The sequence below is a fragment of the Ascaphus truei genome, chromosome 7, assembly GCF_040206685.1.
Source record: "Ascaphus truei isolate aAscTru1 chromosome 7, aAscTru1.hap1, whole genome shotgun sequence".
Lineage (NCBI taxonomy): Eukaryota > Metazoa > Chordata > Amphibia > Anura > Ascaphidae > Ascaphus > Ascaphus truei.
Window position 1 is genome coordinate 85,985,093 of NC_134489.1, and position 17,018 is coordinate 86,002,110.

A 17,018-nucleotide genomic window follows, 5' to 3' on the forward strand; every position below is an offset into this window, starting at 1 on the left:
AGCGATCCCGTACAGTGTTGGTTGTATAAAGTTTAAATTATACATGTATATTTACTAAGCAGTGCTATTCCAATAAGACCCCTTCCCATGCTGAACGATACCATATGGCCTATTTACGTGAATGGGCTATAAAAGGGGTATTCCAGCACTAGAAGTTGTATGGAATAGCACCCCTTAGCAAACATGGGCTTACGTTTTACATTGTAGACAACGTGGTAATAATGTATAATGTTATTTAACGATAATCTAGCAAATGAGCTACACAACTATTGCTATGCTTGCTGTATTATAAAGTAATAGATGTCACAAACATACAATGAATCACTGAAACCAAGGATTATATTATGTAAATAGATAACCAAGATGAGTTGTAACCTGGACACGCCCCCAATCTGATGGATCTCCAATTTGAAAGTTTCAATAACAAAAACCATCCATCCATGTTTCACGACGAAACCTTTTTGAAAGAAAAAATATGCCACTACAGCATACATGCATGAAAGATTACAAAGAATCTAAGGAGCAATAACGGATTATTTCTAAGTATGTTACAGAGAGTACAGCTTCTAATACACAAAGTATGACACTAGTCAGTTCAACAGCAGCTGCCATCTTTGAATAGATTAACCTAAATGAAGTTGACTACAACAGTCAGTTACTAAATATGTTGAGAGATACAAATGGAGGATGACAAGTTAGAAAAGCTTCACTTTTACCTCCTATGACCACCAGAAGTTGGTCAAGAATAAGGCATTTGATTGACGAACTTTAACTCCATCCCATTCAATAGTCGGAATACTAGCATCCACTTTGAAAGCTGTCAAATCAGTTTCAAACCACGCAATGGCAATTTTGTATGAAGCAATAACAAACTGTCTTTCAAACTGTCAGAAACCTCAAGGGAAACACCTAGAATAGCTACCTTTTTGTTCTGTACACCAAGATTTGAAATAAAATGGCTGCCCTTTTGTATCAACAATATTTTTAGTTAGGTATTTGACTTGAGGGTAAAAAAAACAGCAAACTGAGCCTGTCACAGTTTAGTAGTGATGTAAGTTACTTTATTTAAATTTGTACAACAGGATCCCTATGGTACATATAAAAATCAATGGCTGTACAATCATTATTGTTTGTTTTTTTAAACGTTTAAGTGAATGAAGGCTTCTTTTGAAAGCATAAAAATCAAGATAAAGTGAGAACCTAACAGTGCATCAAAGTCAATATTTTCTACTTCGTAGAAGCTACCTTTTTACCGATATCGGAGATACCAATTATTATATTGTGATGTCATGGTCTTAAAATGTAATTACAGGTTAGTTAGTAAACACGACACTTGGAAGAAAAAGTCACAATCATCCAAAGACGTGAGCAAAAATGGGATAATGTTCGGGGTACATCAAACGGCCATGAGATTGCCGAAACAGCTCATGTCACTATCACTAATCATCATAAGGACAATTTTAGTTCTGAAATACATGTCGATCTTTATTTGAAACAAGCAGTATACAAAATTAAGAAAACCATCTACAGGCATACCCCGCATTAACGTACGCAACGGGAGTCATCGATGCATGAACTGTGCTGTAATCACCATATACGTGCAAAACTGATGTAAATAACACATTTGTAACAGGCTCTATAGTCTCCCAGCTTGCGCACAGCTTCAGTACAGGTAGGGAGCTGGTATTGCTGTTCAGGATGTGCTGACAGGCGCATGCGTGAGCTGCCGTTTGCCTATTGGGCGATATGTCCTTACTCGCGAGTGTACTTAAAGTGAGTGCCCCTAAACCGGGGTATGCCTGTAGTTGCCAGTGAGAAGTTAAAAAAAAAATGGCATATAGAACCCCTTAACATGTTCTGGAGATAATAGGAGCCATCAAAACAAATTGAAGAAATGGTTTAAAATCACAGATGGGTCACACTTTAGGCCACTGTTGCCTTACTTGGTTCCAACATATTTCCTTAAAACCAACTATAGATGTTCTATAAATATTTTAAAACAACAAATTATGACACCGGATATGATATTTTAAAGTAAATCTAGTATTCAAGTAAAAGAGTGTTCCCGTGTTAAATTGCCATTCAAGCCCAGGGCAGTAAACGTGCAATAGCAAAGAGATATACCACACCGGTGCTTAGTAAATCCTTGTGTTAGTGTTTTAGCAAAACAAAATAGTCATATCACAAAACAGCTAGAGTAAGAAAAATAGGATAACCATATTTATACTGCAAAGGTCTAATACACTGCCTTGCAGAGTTGTAATGCTAATGTTTTTTTTTTAATTCCTTGTAAACGTCCCAGCGATGAGCCAGATCAAAATCAGCGTAAATCCAATTAACTCGTATTCTTCAATCTATATTTCTTTAATCCACAAACTGCAACAACAACAACAACATTTAGCAAGGGCTGACAACTCAACACTGTTAAGGGCTGTCAATTAAACACGGTTACTGAAATTATATTTAGCCACTTTAGCAAGGTTTTCACCTCAGACATCTAGGTTTCTGAACTAGTACTCTTTAAGGGAAAATAGGCCTGTCCTTAATCTTTGCCTTGTTCTGCCCAAGGGAATGATTATAGCTTTGCTCGTCGATGATTTGCTCTTGATGTACCTCATTTGTTCAAAATTGTATTTCTTAATCTGCAATGACCCCCATGGGCTTTGCCTAAATTCTATTCTAGAATTTTAAATCATTGAAAGGGAGTCTCAATTAGGTGTGATTCATTGGTTACAATCTGCCAAGAAGATTACAGAAAAAGAAAAGGCTCTAAAACCGTGTAAAGTCTGCAACATATTTGTAAAAGAAAGACCTTGCTCATCTTTGTGATGCAATGCGTGATACGGGTCACATTAGAGGACTATAATGCAGAAAGCTATGGGTGCAGAATGGAGTAACTATGTAACTATCCAATTTTCGAAAAGGCGACTACTTTTAATATAAAAAAAAAAATTGTACTTGCTCATATGAATACTTACAAATGTATATTATTAACTAATGAAACGCATGCCTTTTAATTTTCAAAAGCCCACGAGAGAGTGAGTTACAGCTGATAAAAAGGAGTCTATAGAAAACTTAGTGATAAAGAAATCCGCAGATTCTGTCAAAACAGAGGATAAACGGCATTCCTGTATAATATAAAATAAATCCATTTTCATTGTATGGTAGGGACCTTTACTCTAATAAACAAAACGATTATCGCCATATTTATACCTCCCTCACCCCGCAATTCAGCAAGTATTATGTACTGTACCATGCAACTAATAACCATCAGCACGGTATTGATAATGATGCAACATGTAAATATTTCACTGGGATGTTCTGCTTTAAGAATGTAGAAACACAAATCTCAAAAAGGTACATTTGATTTAAAAGAGTCACTCCTGGCAACACACAAAAAAAAAAAAAATAGTTTTGATGCAGGGGATCCCTAGAACAGAACATAATTGATTTCAGCACAGGGGACGCCATCTTCCCGAGATACTTACCTCCATGGGTGCTGCTTGTAGGAGCCCTGATGAGGCGATCAATATGGCGGTTTAAAAGTCCCACGTCTTGCGGGCCAATAAGAAGCCGTGACGTCATCCCTTGCGGCTTCCTATTGGCCCACGTGATGCGGGAGCTTTAAAAACGGAGGAGATACCGGCAGCACTGTGTGTGTGTGTGTATGTGTGTATGTGTGTGTGTGTGTGTGTGTGTATGTGTGTGTGTGTGTGTGTGGCCAGGAGAGCTCCTTTAAGCACAAACTGCATTCATTCATACAAAGGTAGCAGTTATATAAAAATCCCCTTTAATTGAAGTTGGTTTAGTGAAAAAACAGTTCCTGTTAAACAACAAATGAAAGAAAAAAAAAGTGTCAATAGGAAAACATGTAAATAAACATACCGTCGTAGTAGACAATGGCACCTACAAGTTTGTCTCTCTGTAGCATTGGGAAAAATTCCAAGGCTTTCGATTTGCTTAGGACATAACTGCTCTTCAGACACTGACTTCCAGCTACAAGGTCGTAAGCCTTTATACCAACCCAATAATAAGGCAGCTGCCACCATCTAAAGGATAACAACGAAAGTCAGTACATAGTAGGTTTACACTTACATGTTAAATTTATGACTGAGAATATACATTAAAAAAAAACACAATCAAATATCCAAAAAAAAAAAATTAAAAGGCGCTAATTGCTACGAATAATGTGACAAAGTGATGAGATAAAGGCGGAGATAAATAATAAGAAAAAAAACAATCCCATTGACAAAGCAAAAGTTAAATGATTATGTAAAATACACATACATATGTATGACACACACACACTAAAGAGTGATGTGCAAATATTTGTGTAATCATAGTGTCCAAAGAAAGGCACTAAAACCCTAAACAAAACCAGTGAATTGTTAAACGGATATTCAATGATAATTTTACATCGATCCCAGGAGAAATCAATGGCAGGTCTGCTGCTCCCACAAAGAAACTTTAAACAGAATAGGAAAAGGAAGCACATACCATCAGGATATATGTATTTACTGACAAATAAACAAAGAGAAAATGAAGGGGCTCACAAACATAGAAATATAAAGAGTATATAGTGGAATTACGAGCTTGCCGCTGGAAGATCTGCATACAGGGGTCCTCCCTGCCTGGCATCTACTCACTACACCGTGTGCTGTCACATCGGATCCAGAACCGACGCCGACATGCGCACACACCAGAGAGATAACCTCGGATCTCCACGTCCGCTCAACCACCAATCACTTAACACGTTTCACTGCTCCGGACGCTGCTTCATCAGAAATTAAAAGCTTCTTACTTCTAATGATCTTCCAGCGGCCAGCTCGCATTTCCACTACAGGCGCTTTTATATTGTAAGATTTGGGAGTGCAATTGTTTACTTGCTTATTTATGCTGGTAAATACACATTTCACGCCGGTATTAACTTCCTTTTTCAATTCGGTTTGCGGTTACACATGCGCTTAAAGATTAATATTTACAATGAATGATGCATCGAGCTGACGTGTTACGGTTATGTAGTATATGCCAAAATGGTTTAAATATTACATCCTATAGTATTTGCATCTACATTCCAAGGTACTACATAACGTTTAAGCTCTTCCAATTGGATCATGTAAAAACTCAGCATACTGCATCTATTACTGATACAAGCATGACAAAATCAACAAGATCATTTAAATGGGTCTTATCGCGTTGCTAAAGTGCCGATATTGGTTCCACGCCATATTGGAGTATGGGTCAAAGCGTCATAATTAACCATTCCCACATACTAATATGATATTAATGGAAGTGATCTGTTTAGTTGGGTTAAAATGTAGGCGACAACACCTGACATGTATAAGTATTTTTAGAGGCTTTAATGGTTCTAGAGTAACTAAATGTTTAGGAGACTTTTTCCAATCTCTACCTAATCTAATTTATCATAGTACTGCTTGTGGAAACTTGTCGTCAACTCATCATCAATTTTTTTAATGAAGTAATTAAAGGTACCATTATTAGACAGACAGCTAAAAACGGAAGGCAATTAACATCTGTCACAGGTAATGAATTTCCCGAGACTCGGTAAAAATAAAACAATTTTTTTTTTTGTGTGCTATGAAAAATGAAAAGTGTCACGTGGAATTATATCTTTCTATGAAAACATAATACAACTACATGGAACTATTTCCTCTAATACAGGGGTGGCCAACTTCAATCCTCCAGGGCTATCAACAGTTCAGGTTTCAAATATATCCTGGATTCGGCAATGATTGAGCCACATGTGCTAAAGCAGGGATATCCTTAAAACCTGACCTGTTGGTGGCCCTGGAGGATCTAATGCATTGCCATTACCTGGCAAATATTTTTGATGACTGTCAATTCCATATAAAATAAGAGAGTGTGGGGGCCCGATACATACACTCACCCAAAATAAAAACTGTTGCACTTCATTTTACCTAAACTTTTACATGACATCTTTTATTATGGGGGGAGGGGGGAGGAACAAGCCAAAAAGGCCAGTGTGCTCATATTTTAAAGTATTCACTACTGCAAATGCCAGTATCCATCCCATTGCTTTGCAATAAGTTACTGGCATTTGCAGCACTGAGGGACAGCACATATAATAAAGTAAAGTGGTACTAGTCGAGAAAATAAACTTGGATGACTTGTACAAGTGGTCCACAATAAATATAGGTCACACTTGAAATATTCATATACCAGTTAATGGCGTTTATGCCATGTCTGTATTCAATTGATCCCACTGCCCCGGTATTACAGATCATTTTTAACCTAGAATGATAAACATGCTGAATTATATTTATTTATGTTTTCAATAGCTTTTTTTAAATTCTGTACTTCATAAAGAATTCTTACTTGTAAACTGGTAGCATTATGGGCAAAGGTGCAGACAAATGAGGAGCAATCTCCAGGAGATTGGCACGTTCGTGGAGAGCTTCTTTAACAAGCTTGTACTAAAGAAAGGAAATACAGTCACTGGAGTTTTCAGAATATGAATGCTCAGACATCAATATCGGGTTACAACACACTGTATTTAAAAAAAGACATTCAAGGTTTTTTTTTCTTCCATTTTTTTAATGCAGAATTTCAGCTCCGGGGACCCCCTGCTTCCGGAGATGCTTACCTCCGTAGTGGGTGCCGTGCATTTCAAAGGTCCTGGGCCCTGCAGGCCAATAGGAAGCCGTGACATCATCCGATGCGGCTTCCTATTGGCTCATGTGAACGGGGACTTTAAAACGGCATTAAACTGCAGGCGATACCGGCACCCCCTTTGGAAGCAAGCATCTCCGGAAGATGGGGGTCCCCGCAGCTGAAATTGACAGGGTTCAGCTACAGAGACCCCCTGCTTCAAATCTCTATTTTAAATAAATAGGGATGGGGGAAGCAAAACAAAAAAACGTTTTAGATTGCCCGTTTAAACTCCATAGATTAATAGTTTTAATCTATTACTTCTCTTGAACACATCTGTCAACTTTCTTATTTTGAGAGTTCATTGCTTCATCGCAGCATTCCATTACAACAGTAACACACGCCATTTCTGTCCAATGATCGGCCATTCTCTTCTTTGACGGTTTGTAACGCTCCTCCAATACTCCTCCCCCTCCCTCGCAGGTTTACTTCTTGTTAACGCGTATGAATGGATAGAAAGTATGCAAGCTTATTTGATTTAATGCTAAACTGTCCACAAATACATGGTCCAAATAAGTTGACTAGAATACAGTTGATTTAAATATTTAAAGTATGGAAATATGGACGGTGGATAAGGAAACAATTAGATAGAGCGCTATGATAGATATAGCGCTATGATAGATAGATAGAGCGCTATGATAGATAGATAGAGCGCTATGATAGATAGATAGAGCGCTATGATAGATAGATAGATATATACACACACACACACACATATACATATACATACATGTAGAGGTATCAGTACCGTGTTAACCGAGCTTCAATAATCAAAAAATAAATAGATGATACCGTTCTGTGGCTAACGAAATGCTTTTATTTGTGCGAGCTTTCGAGATACATCGCCGGAAGAAGAGATCAGTGTATCTCGAAAGCTCGCACAAATAAAAGTATTTTGTTAGCCACAGAACGGTATCATCTATTTATTTTTTGATATATATATATATATATATATCACACACACATATATATATATATATATACACACACACACACATATATATATATACACACACACACACACACACACACACACAATGGCTGCTTTAGATAATGAAACCATCATACCAGCTTCGCTTACATCTGCTTGATTTGGCTTTTACTATTTGAATGGTAGAAGAAACAAAATATCATTCATATTACAATTAACCCGTAAGATCTATTTATAATTAAAATGTGTCATTTCAGAATGTAAATGATGACTTTTAAAAATCAACGCATCAAAAAGAAGTCTTCCAGCCCGCAGTTTCATTCCGATTGTTCACCTAGAGGGAAAAGGAACGCATAACAATCTGTTCCCTCTTTGCCATCTAAGTCCATCCCTCAGCGCTCATTAGCTTCATAACTAGTACAATGCTGCAAGTCTTGAGAATCAGAGTATTATCTTGCCCATCAGCATTGCTGAAAAATACATTACTATCCAAGCTCAATGGAATCACAAACCACACAGCCTTTGGCAGACTTGCATATGTAGCAAATGAACCAATGTAATCCAACAACAGAGAATAAGGCTGTCAACTTGCTTGTCAATAATACAATTAGCTACAATTAAGTACAAAATTAAGACTAATTCCCTTTTTAGTATACTCTGAGATAGTCTTGCATTGTACTGGGGAAGATTTTTGAACGGTTCTCTCTCATGGGGAAGTCGCTTCACTGCATACCTGTAAATGTTGCAATGCAGAGATTATAAACCAGCTTCTAAACCAGTTTAGAAATGTCACACAACAGAAGAAGTCTTTTGCTAAACAGATTGACAGAAGCAGAATACTACTGGAAGTAGCCCATATTTTCTCCTTTTCCTTTATACTGTAATTAGTATGCGGAGAGCACGGAAAAGTGCACAATCCATTGCCGCACGTTTCATAACAGCGGTCTAGCATGAACAAGGCCTTACGTTTGTTTCATTCACTTCTTTACTCTAATTAAGGAATGGTCAAACTCCAGTCATCAAGGGCCATCAACAGGTCAGGTTTTAAGGATATCCCTGCATCAGCACAGGGGGCTCAATCAGTTGCTCAGTAATATCAGAATATCCTGAAAACCTGACCAGCTTGTGACCCTTGAGGGCTGGAGTTGGCCACCTGCTCTAGTTAGTTGTACTGTGAGGTCATGGCCAGCAGCCACAGACTAAAGGAAATGCCCTGCTATGAATCACTTGAATGCGTTTGTGGTTCAGTGTTTAGTATGAACTCAGTGGCCTCCTACATTGTCATGATACAACAAGACAAAGGAATCTAACTTAAAACAGTGAACCCCTACCCTTTTTAAAACAGAATGGGAAGCAGGGGATCCCCGGAGTTGAACCTCGTCATGTTCAGCTCCACGGACCCCCTGGTTCGTGAAATACTTGAACGTAAGTACCGGTTATGTTGTGGTTTCTATTGGCCCACCTGATGCGGGCAATTTGAGCCACCATTTTGTTTACAACCTGGAAAGGACTGAACCCGAGTACCTTCAGCACTAAGTATCTCGGGAACCAAGGGGTGAAAAATGAGGTTCAGAGAACCCCTTGATTCCCATCATGTAAAAAATGTAAATGTTTATATATATAAAAAAAAACAATACGAATTGCTGCGAGTTCCGTTCCATGCCGCTGCCACCATGCAAAATTCACCGAAAAGCGGAACCAGCAATTTTCGGCATCTCCTACCCTTCTGCGCATGTGCAGACTTGCAGTCCTCCATTGTGCGCATGCGCGAACTCGGCCGCTCCCCCATTCTGCGAATGTGCAAACTTGGCCACCCCGCATCTGCACGAACTTAGCCGTCCCGCTTCTGCGCTGGCGCAGACATTGCGGCCCCCTTCTCGGTACTGCCTTATTGGCAGATCGCCGAGAAGAGAAACGCCGAGAACCAGGGCCCTACTGTACTAAAAGGCAAATAATGAAATGAAATGACTGGTAGATAAAAGGATAAGGCCTCGGCCAGGCTTACCGCTGGCGTGCTGAGGCGCGCTGAGGCTCAGGGAAAGCGGGTGCTTTCCCTGGCCTTGCGGTTGCATACGTGCGCGCCATCCAGTGCGGGCCGGGGCCCGCTTTGGGGCGGGCCAATTGCGTCACGGAGCTGGTTCGCCCTCATTGGGCGAACCGCTCACGTGACCGGCCTGTCGCGCCGGCAAGCGGGGGGAATTTAAAATTCCCGTAAGACCTACGCTTCCGCGCGCATGCGGAAGCGTAAGCGAGCCCCTACTAAAGCCGCTCTAATTGCGGCTGTAGGGGCTCAGTGCTGAGCGCGCTTCCGCAAGCAAGTGCTAAACATGGCCGAGGCCTAAGTCAGAAAAAGGCTCCATTTTAAGGAAGTTGAACATCACAATTTTGAGTCTGCTAAACATAACTGCTGAGTTATTAGCTTGTGCTTCTATGATCCATGTGCCTTAACCATGTTATGTAGGGATTTTACCATTAGGCCTGGGTCCCGCTGCATCCAGCGGCACGCGCGGCCGTGTGCGCGTCACTCACCAGACATGTGTACCTCCCGAGCTGGCCCCAGTCCCTCCTCTCTGCAAGGCTCGCTGCGCACTGCGACGCGTCAGCCAGCAGGGGATACAAGAGGATCGTGATCCCAAGCGGCGACGAGTCACGTGGTGCGGCAAGGAGCCAATGAGATGGGGAGGGGAGCTGTCTCGAGCTACGGGAGTTTGTGTGGTTCGAAATCTGCACTGTCCTCTGTGCAGCATGGCAACATTTCCCCCCCACACCCCTCCCCACCCCCCCGCCTCACCACCCCTCCCCCCGGTGCCCGTTTCAGGCTGCGCGAGCTGGGGAGGTTGCGGCCCTCCGGCTGCTGAGCTTGTCTCCCGGGGGAGGAGAGGAGGGAGAGAAGCAACATGCACTTTTAACGAGCCTCTTTCTTTTCTCACGTGTGTGGGAGAGAGAGAAACCTCATGCTTAAATACACACAGTCACCAGGGCTCAAATAATTCAAATCATCAATATACACCATATCATTTTCAGAGCGACAGGTAGGAGACACACAGGGTATATATTTGGCAAGCACAAAATATAGCCCTATTCACTGACGGAGATGCTTTGAAAAGAAATAAGGACATGCAGAGCAAGGTGTTGCTGGTTTCCCTGGCATCGTAGGGGTTAATATAAATGCATGTCCCATGCCATCCTGCGCGGGAGGGGGGGGGGGAAGGAGCAACAAGGCAGAGGGGTTTCCATGTGTGTGCCTGTGTGTAATGGTCCCGCCCCCCACGTCATAACACCCCGCCCCTACGTCATAACACCCCGCCCCCACGTCATAACACCACGCCCACGTCATAACACCCCGCCCCCACATCATAACACCCCGCCCCCACGTCATAACACCACGCCTACCCGACCCGTTTTGGTTACGCACCCCCGCACCAGCTCCCTCTCCCTACAGACCGCATATAGAGGTCAAGTTCCTCTCCACGCTCCGCCTATCTGCAGTGCGGGCGCGTGGTCTGAGGCAGCGGGGCCTTAGCCTTAGGAGTGCAAGCCCAGAGACTTGGAGGTTTCAGCTCTATACAAACTTATTCATTTCGCCTGGATTACAGTGGTTTAGCAAACTTCACTGAGCAGTGTGTGGAAATCTAATGGCAGAAATATATTACTCAGCATCGAGTCAACAATCAGTAACTTGTTAAAGCATCTTAAAAAGGAGCAATCCAAGCAATATCCTACATGTGTTTTTAAATAAATCAGTTCTGTAGTATTAGATAACTTACGTTTTTTTATTTTTTTAAATTTAACTTAATGCCATTTTTAATGAGTTAATATACTGAGCATCTTTTGATTTATATAGCACACTTCCCCAGCTGTGCTAGAAATTTACAACACTTTCCTGTTTGTGATAATTTGTCGCCAATATTCCCAGCAGATGGAGCTGTAAACTGTAACAATAGCTAATGTTACCTTAGTAATGGAAGAATACATTGTAGCTGCTAAGTTACACTGACTGAAGGATTGATTGAAATGGAAAGGCAGCCATTTAGTGAACCCTGGGAAGTAGGATCTTTGTGGATCCATCACGGGAGAACGATCGATCGGAAGCCTAGGTAATTCTTTTCAATAAAAGGTAGTCAAAGGCTGCAAATATTAAAACAAAACCATGCTTTTTTTTAATCTGCCGCTTGGATTGCCTCTTTAAAAACTCACCAGGTTTGGAAGCAACGGTTCAAAGTAAACAACGTGATCTAAATAGGTTTTAAAAATAAATATTTTTAACAATACCAATTTGTTGTAAAAATGGAAAAACAGCAGTACTCAAAGCAGCTCAATTACCTGCTCGATATCCAACTTCATGATGGCTTTCTGCAGGTACCTCACACCACCATGGATCAATTTCGTGCTCCTGCTACTGGTTCCTGATGAGAAATCATCTCTTTCGACAAGGGCCGTTTTCAGTCCTATAATTAGCCAAACAATATTCACTTCTCAGAGGACATGGGATAAGTGAGATCATAGAATACACGACGAGCATCTGAGTATTTTAACGAAACTATATTTAGTCGTTTGGAAATGACCTTGTTAATTTATAGAAGGCCGTTTAAAAATACACTGTGGTAAGTGACTACCAAGTGCATCATTGGGGCAAAATGTCACCAAATTAGAAATATTTCTCTCCAAGATGAATGCAGGATTTTATCGTAGTACATAAATCAATATTGCTGGTTTAGCGAATACTTACTAAATATATATATATATATATATATATATATACATATATATAGCAACTGTAAATATGCTTTATACTGTGGAGGGTTTTAGTCACTTTTTTTACCCACCATAACCTTAATAGTGGGGGGGGGGGGGGGGGGGTGTATATATATATATATATATATATATATATATATATATATATATATATATATTCTGTTCTTTCTAGGAATGCTTCATCGCAAAAACAAAAATCAGTCAGAAACAGGATGTAGAACCAACATCACGTTTGCCATCTTGGATTTTCCCATCACATTCTACAAGCCACTTTTTCCCCACTCTCAAATGATGCACAAAACTAAAAAGAACATGATGGATTTTATTTACTCAATCTGGAATTGAGGTTTATCGAGTCATAAATTGTAACTTGAAAGTCCCGATTCCTTATTTTTAAATTCAATATCCAAGTCAGAACGTATTTCCAGCCATGGAAGAAACTTCCATAATTGGAATGCACAAAGTGTATGACAGCAGTAGTCCCGCCTCTTTTTTCTGTTTGGTTTTGCTTACTTACGGTGACCAGGGGTCACCCGGAGCTAATTCAGTGTTCCACCAATCTCCGGGATCCACTGGTTCCAGAGATGCCGGCACCAGGCAAGAATATTTACTTAGTGGACACAAATGGCCACTGGGTCAGTCACGCTTTGGCAGATAATAGGAAGTTGCAAAATCATGGATAGATGGCGTTTGGTGATCCCACAGATATATAAAGTTTTATAGGAAACGTACGTGGTCACCAGAGGTTGGGGGACGACAGATTAGCTCTGAGGGACCCCCACGGTTCAGTTAAGGTAAAATAGTTCATTATTTTGAGAGGGGATTGTGGTCTTAATAGCAATACAAAATCTTAAACGTTTTTTAATATTACCTCTAGTGACAGCATCCAAGGCACATCCAGAACCGGTTGCCCCTCCACCTATGACCAACACATCAAATTCCTTGGTGTTTTCCAGTGTCAGAAGCTGAGCTTCTCTTGACGGTAGCTCATTTTGGCTGGCTTGCCTCACGGGTTCTGCAGCTTCCACACATGTAATATTTAGCTACAAAATAAAATTACAGTCCTTGAGTTTTAGCAAATTTGTAAATGTTTCTAGAGGTATATTAAACACAGGTTATGTTAAATCTCTGCAAACTTCTAGAAACCTTAGGCTTTCTCCTGTTCTCTGTGGACAGATCGAAAATATTCTGCTTCTCACCCCAATAAACCGATCCAGTTCCAGGTGTGCAAGAAAAAGAGCAGCACCAACTATAAATACCCCATTAAACCCTCCAAAAAGGACTTGTACATCGCATTTTCATTTTGATCCGGTTTAGATAGAGTTGAGGGGCCTTACTTTACATGCCAACAAGCAATTTTTACCAGTCTTGGAGAAAAATTCAGCTCCATTCAAATAGATGGGACTAACATATCTTCAGCAGAGGGAAGAAACCTCACAGCATATTGTATCAGAGTCTTAGACATAGACTCACTAAAGCACAATAAATTGTGTTATCAGTATGTAGCACCACCCTGCCCCATGGGGACTACTAATTAGCGGTTAACAGCCTTAACCGGTGCCATCACGCTCGTATTGCCCCTCCACATTATGTGATGTAGGATGTCTTATGACCAGTAATGTCACCATAGTGAGATACAAGGGCATATATAGCTGTACCCAATGTTCTAGAAGCAAGTTTCCCCAGAGTTCTGGCAGAGGACCACACAATGAGTCCTGTTAAGTGTATATATATGTATTTTAAGAGTGTCCAGGCCCCGTTGTTTTCAGTTAAGGAACATGCCCTATATAGTTAGCGCCTATAGTAATGGCCCAAGATTGTTCTTAGCAGGGAGAGGAATGAGCATGTGCTTAGAAGGAATTCTCATAGTAGCAGCTCTGGAGCATAATCTGATCAGCACCACCAGAAGGTCCTTAGCAAACTCCAGATCCAATATGCACGGACGAAGTATGAAGTGCACACCAATGGGACACTGATCCCAGGAATCAGAGTATATTCCCAACAGAGGCCCACTTGTGTAAACAAGCGTAAGCACCTCCCAAACATAGGAGTGAGAGCTACCAGGGGAAGAAGCACAGAGTAACTTTATGATTTGCCTTGAATTAATATGTCTAACATGAACTATGTCCTTGTACGACAAGCCTTATAAATGGATGTGAATAAAGCTCTAACGATAAAAGTTGCTGGCACCCATCCTTAATCTGCATATCCATGGCCAGTCTGCACCCTGAACAGGTACGAGACACTGAGCATTGACATTTATATAGTTCAAATCAATGTAACTCTCCTTGCCCGGCTCTAAAGGAGTTTACAAGTATTTACCCCAAATTGTATCTATCATCCAGTACTACAAGCGTTAAAGCCGCGATAAGGGGCTTTTCACAGCGGCTATAGGCAATTTTATTTTTATTTTTTAACGGCAATGTATGCAAATCAGGAATTAATGGCTAATAACTTATTTACATGCTATTCACTAGACTTCATTACCTGGCAATATCGGGCTACCGCCAAAAAATAGCATCGATTTGGATCAACTACCCCACTCTGCCATTAAGTCCATCTTGCCCATGTATATAATGGCCTCTAGAAGATACAGTTTAGACAAGATAATGAATGGTAAAAAAAAATATTAACAATATTAAACTTACTAATCCCTTAAAAAAACACAAGAGACCCGATAGTCAAGGTCATCCTTTGACTAGCTGGCAACGTGATAATAAATGCCGAATATTTGCACATATGGATGTTATGCTTTCTGCGTTTTATTGTAGGATGTTTGTGTTGTATGTTAACCCTTTGGTGCCTTAATGCATTACTTTGTAATGCATTGCTAGCCTCTGGTATTAAATGGGTTAAAAATTTTGCCACCAGGTTTTGTTAGAAATCAATTTAAAATAACCATTCGGCACAACATTGTAATATCTTCCCCTCGCACACACTTGCTTCGCTAGGAATGATTTACTCAGATTTCTAGGCATTGTACTTCTTTTTATTGCTAGCGTTATTTAACGATGAACTAACTCAATTTTCCGATATGCCAGGGAGAATGAATTTCGCTACCTATTTGAAGGAACAAGTGTCTGACATGGAGATATTTCTCGAAGTACCTTCGTTTTCATTATGCACAGTAATAGTACAGCTTTGTCCTTGTGTGAAAGACCAGCACAACTGAGCACTCTTCCCTGACCTAGTCAAAATAATCCCTCTACATGTACAGTAATCCCTTGTACAACTACATTCCACACCCGTAACACACCCGCCCCCACCCCAATCCTGATTCGGTATCTTGTTTCTTACTTATAGTATCCATGTAAAATAAAACAGATTCTGTGTATGTGCAGTGAAAGACATACTTTTTCCTCTCTAGCATGATTCAAAAGGTCATTGGACTTTTTCTGACAAGGCACCAACTTATAGGGTATCCAGATGTCCAAGTGTCCAGTTCTCTAGGTACATACTTTGTACAGGCTTGGTAAAATGCTCACTTGCCTTGCCCTATCAATTGTTGTGCAGCCTGAGCTGGTTTTGCTCTGAACAGTCTGATTGTTTTGTATCTGGGGGTCTTAGTCTCTGTATGGGTCTTATGGTTCAACACCATATATGAATTCCAAGTAAATAGGGCGGTAATTGTAAAATGCATAGTTGCAATCCTATCCGATGTGAATCTAGACTGGAGAGTCAAGTACAAACCAGAACAAATAAAGTGATGCTGCACACCTCAAAAATAGAAAAAACATACAATTACCGGTGCTCCAGTGTTTGCACGAAAGCCTGCAATCAGTCCAAGACAGATGAATGAAGGAACAAAGGGCACTGCGGATTTGAACAAAATAAACTCATTTATTGAGCCAACACGACGTTTCGACCTAAGTGGTCTTTTTCAAGTGACAATGGCATAAATACATTCCACAATAGTAACATATAAATAGTGCCCCAAATCCCCACAATGCAGCCTGTCCAATTAGTGTAGATGAAGTTCATATGCTGAGATAGTCCCTTTAGCCAATCTCCAATCTGTGCTCCTTTACACCAGCTGTTGGTGCTCCACATTAGATTCTGGTGTTCACATCCTCCTTGCTCCTGTGTAATCCGGCATCCATCTTGATGACGTCATCACTCCTCGTTTCTGGCGTTTGGAACGCATCCTGGTCCCATTCTGCCATTGCACGTCATCTCCGATCGTGCGTTTCAAGTCCGCGCATGCGCGGTGTCAATCCGGTCGATCCTCTTCATCCCTATACCCCTTCCGATCGCAGAAAGCGCAGATCATTGCAGAATCATTGCGCCTGCGATTGTCAATCATCCTGCGGTCCTGCAGGCTCGGGGGGGGGGGGGGGGGGGAACAACTGATCTCCAGTTTTAAATCGGTCAGGTGTTTTGATCCTAGTGCGTCATCTTCATCTGTCAGACAGTGTTGTAGAATGTCTTCATCACCAATGATCCATAATGCATAAGTGGAGGAGAAAGGGGAGGAACAGATCAGCATTCCACATATAGAACAGGCTGTGTGACATATTATATCACCGTGATTAAGTGTTGATAATAAAAATCTAAAAAAAGGTTTGTCTTTGTCAATGAATTCAAATGTCTAACCCCAGAGGTACAGTATAAACGAACGAGTATACTTGCAGCAGGCAATGGC

General features: G+C 40.8%; 1 protein-coding gene across 7 annotated transcripts in view; it reads right to left on the reverse strand.

Annotated features, from left to right (window-relative positions):
- GPD2 (glycerol-3-phosphate dehydrogenase 2) overlaps positions 1-17,018 on the reverse strand; it is a 183,579-nt gene that overhangs the window by 118,620 nt on the left and 47,941 nt on the right. For all 7 annotated transcript variants that reach the window (XM_075609355.1, XM_075609356.1, XM_075609354.1 and 4 more), the window contains exons 3-6: positions 13,248-13,419; positions 11,945-12,069; positions 6,358-6,455; positions 3,886-4,049 (exon numbers count right to left, since the gene is read on the reverse strand). In XM_075609355.1, the coding sequence (XP_075465470.1) occupies positions 3,886-4,049; positions 6,358-6,455; positions 11,945-12,069; positions 13,248-13,419 (559 nt within the window). The remainder of the gene's footprint in view (positions 1-3,885; positions 4,050-6,357; positions 6,456-11,944; positions 12,070-13,247; positions 13,420-17,018) is intronic.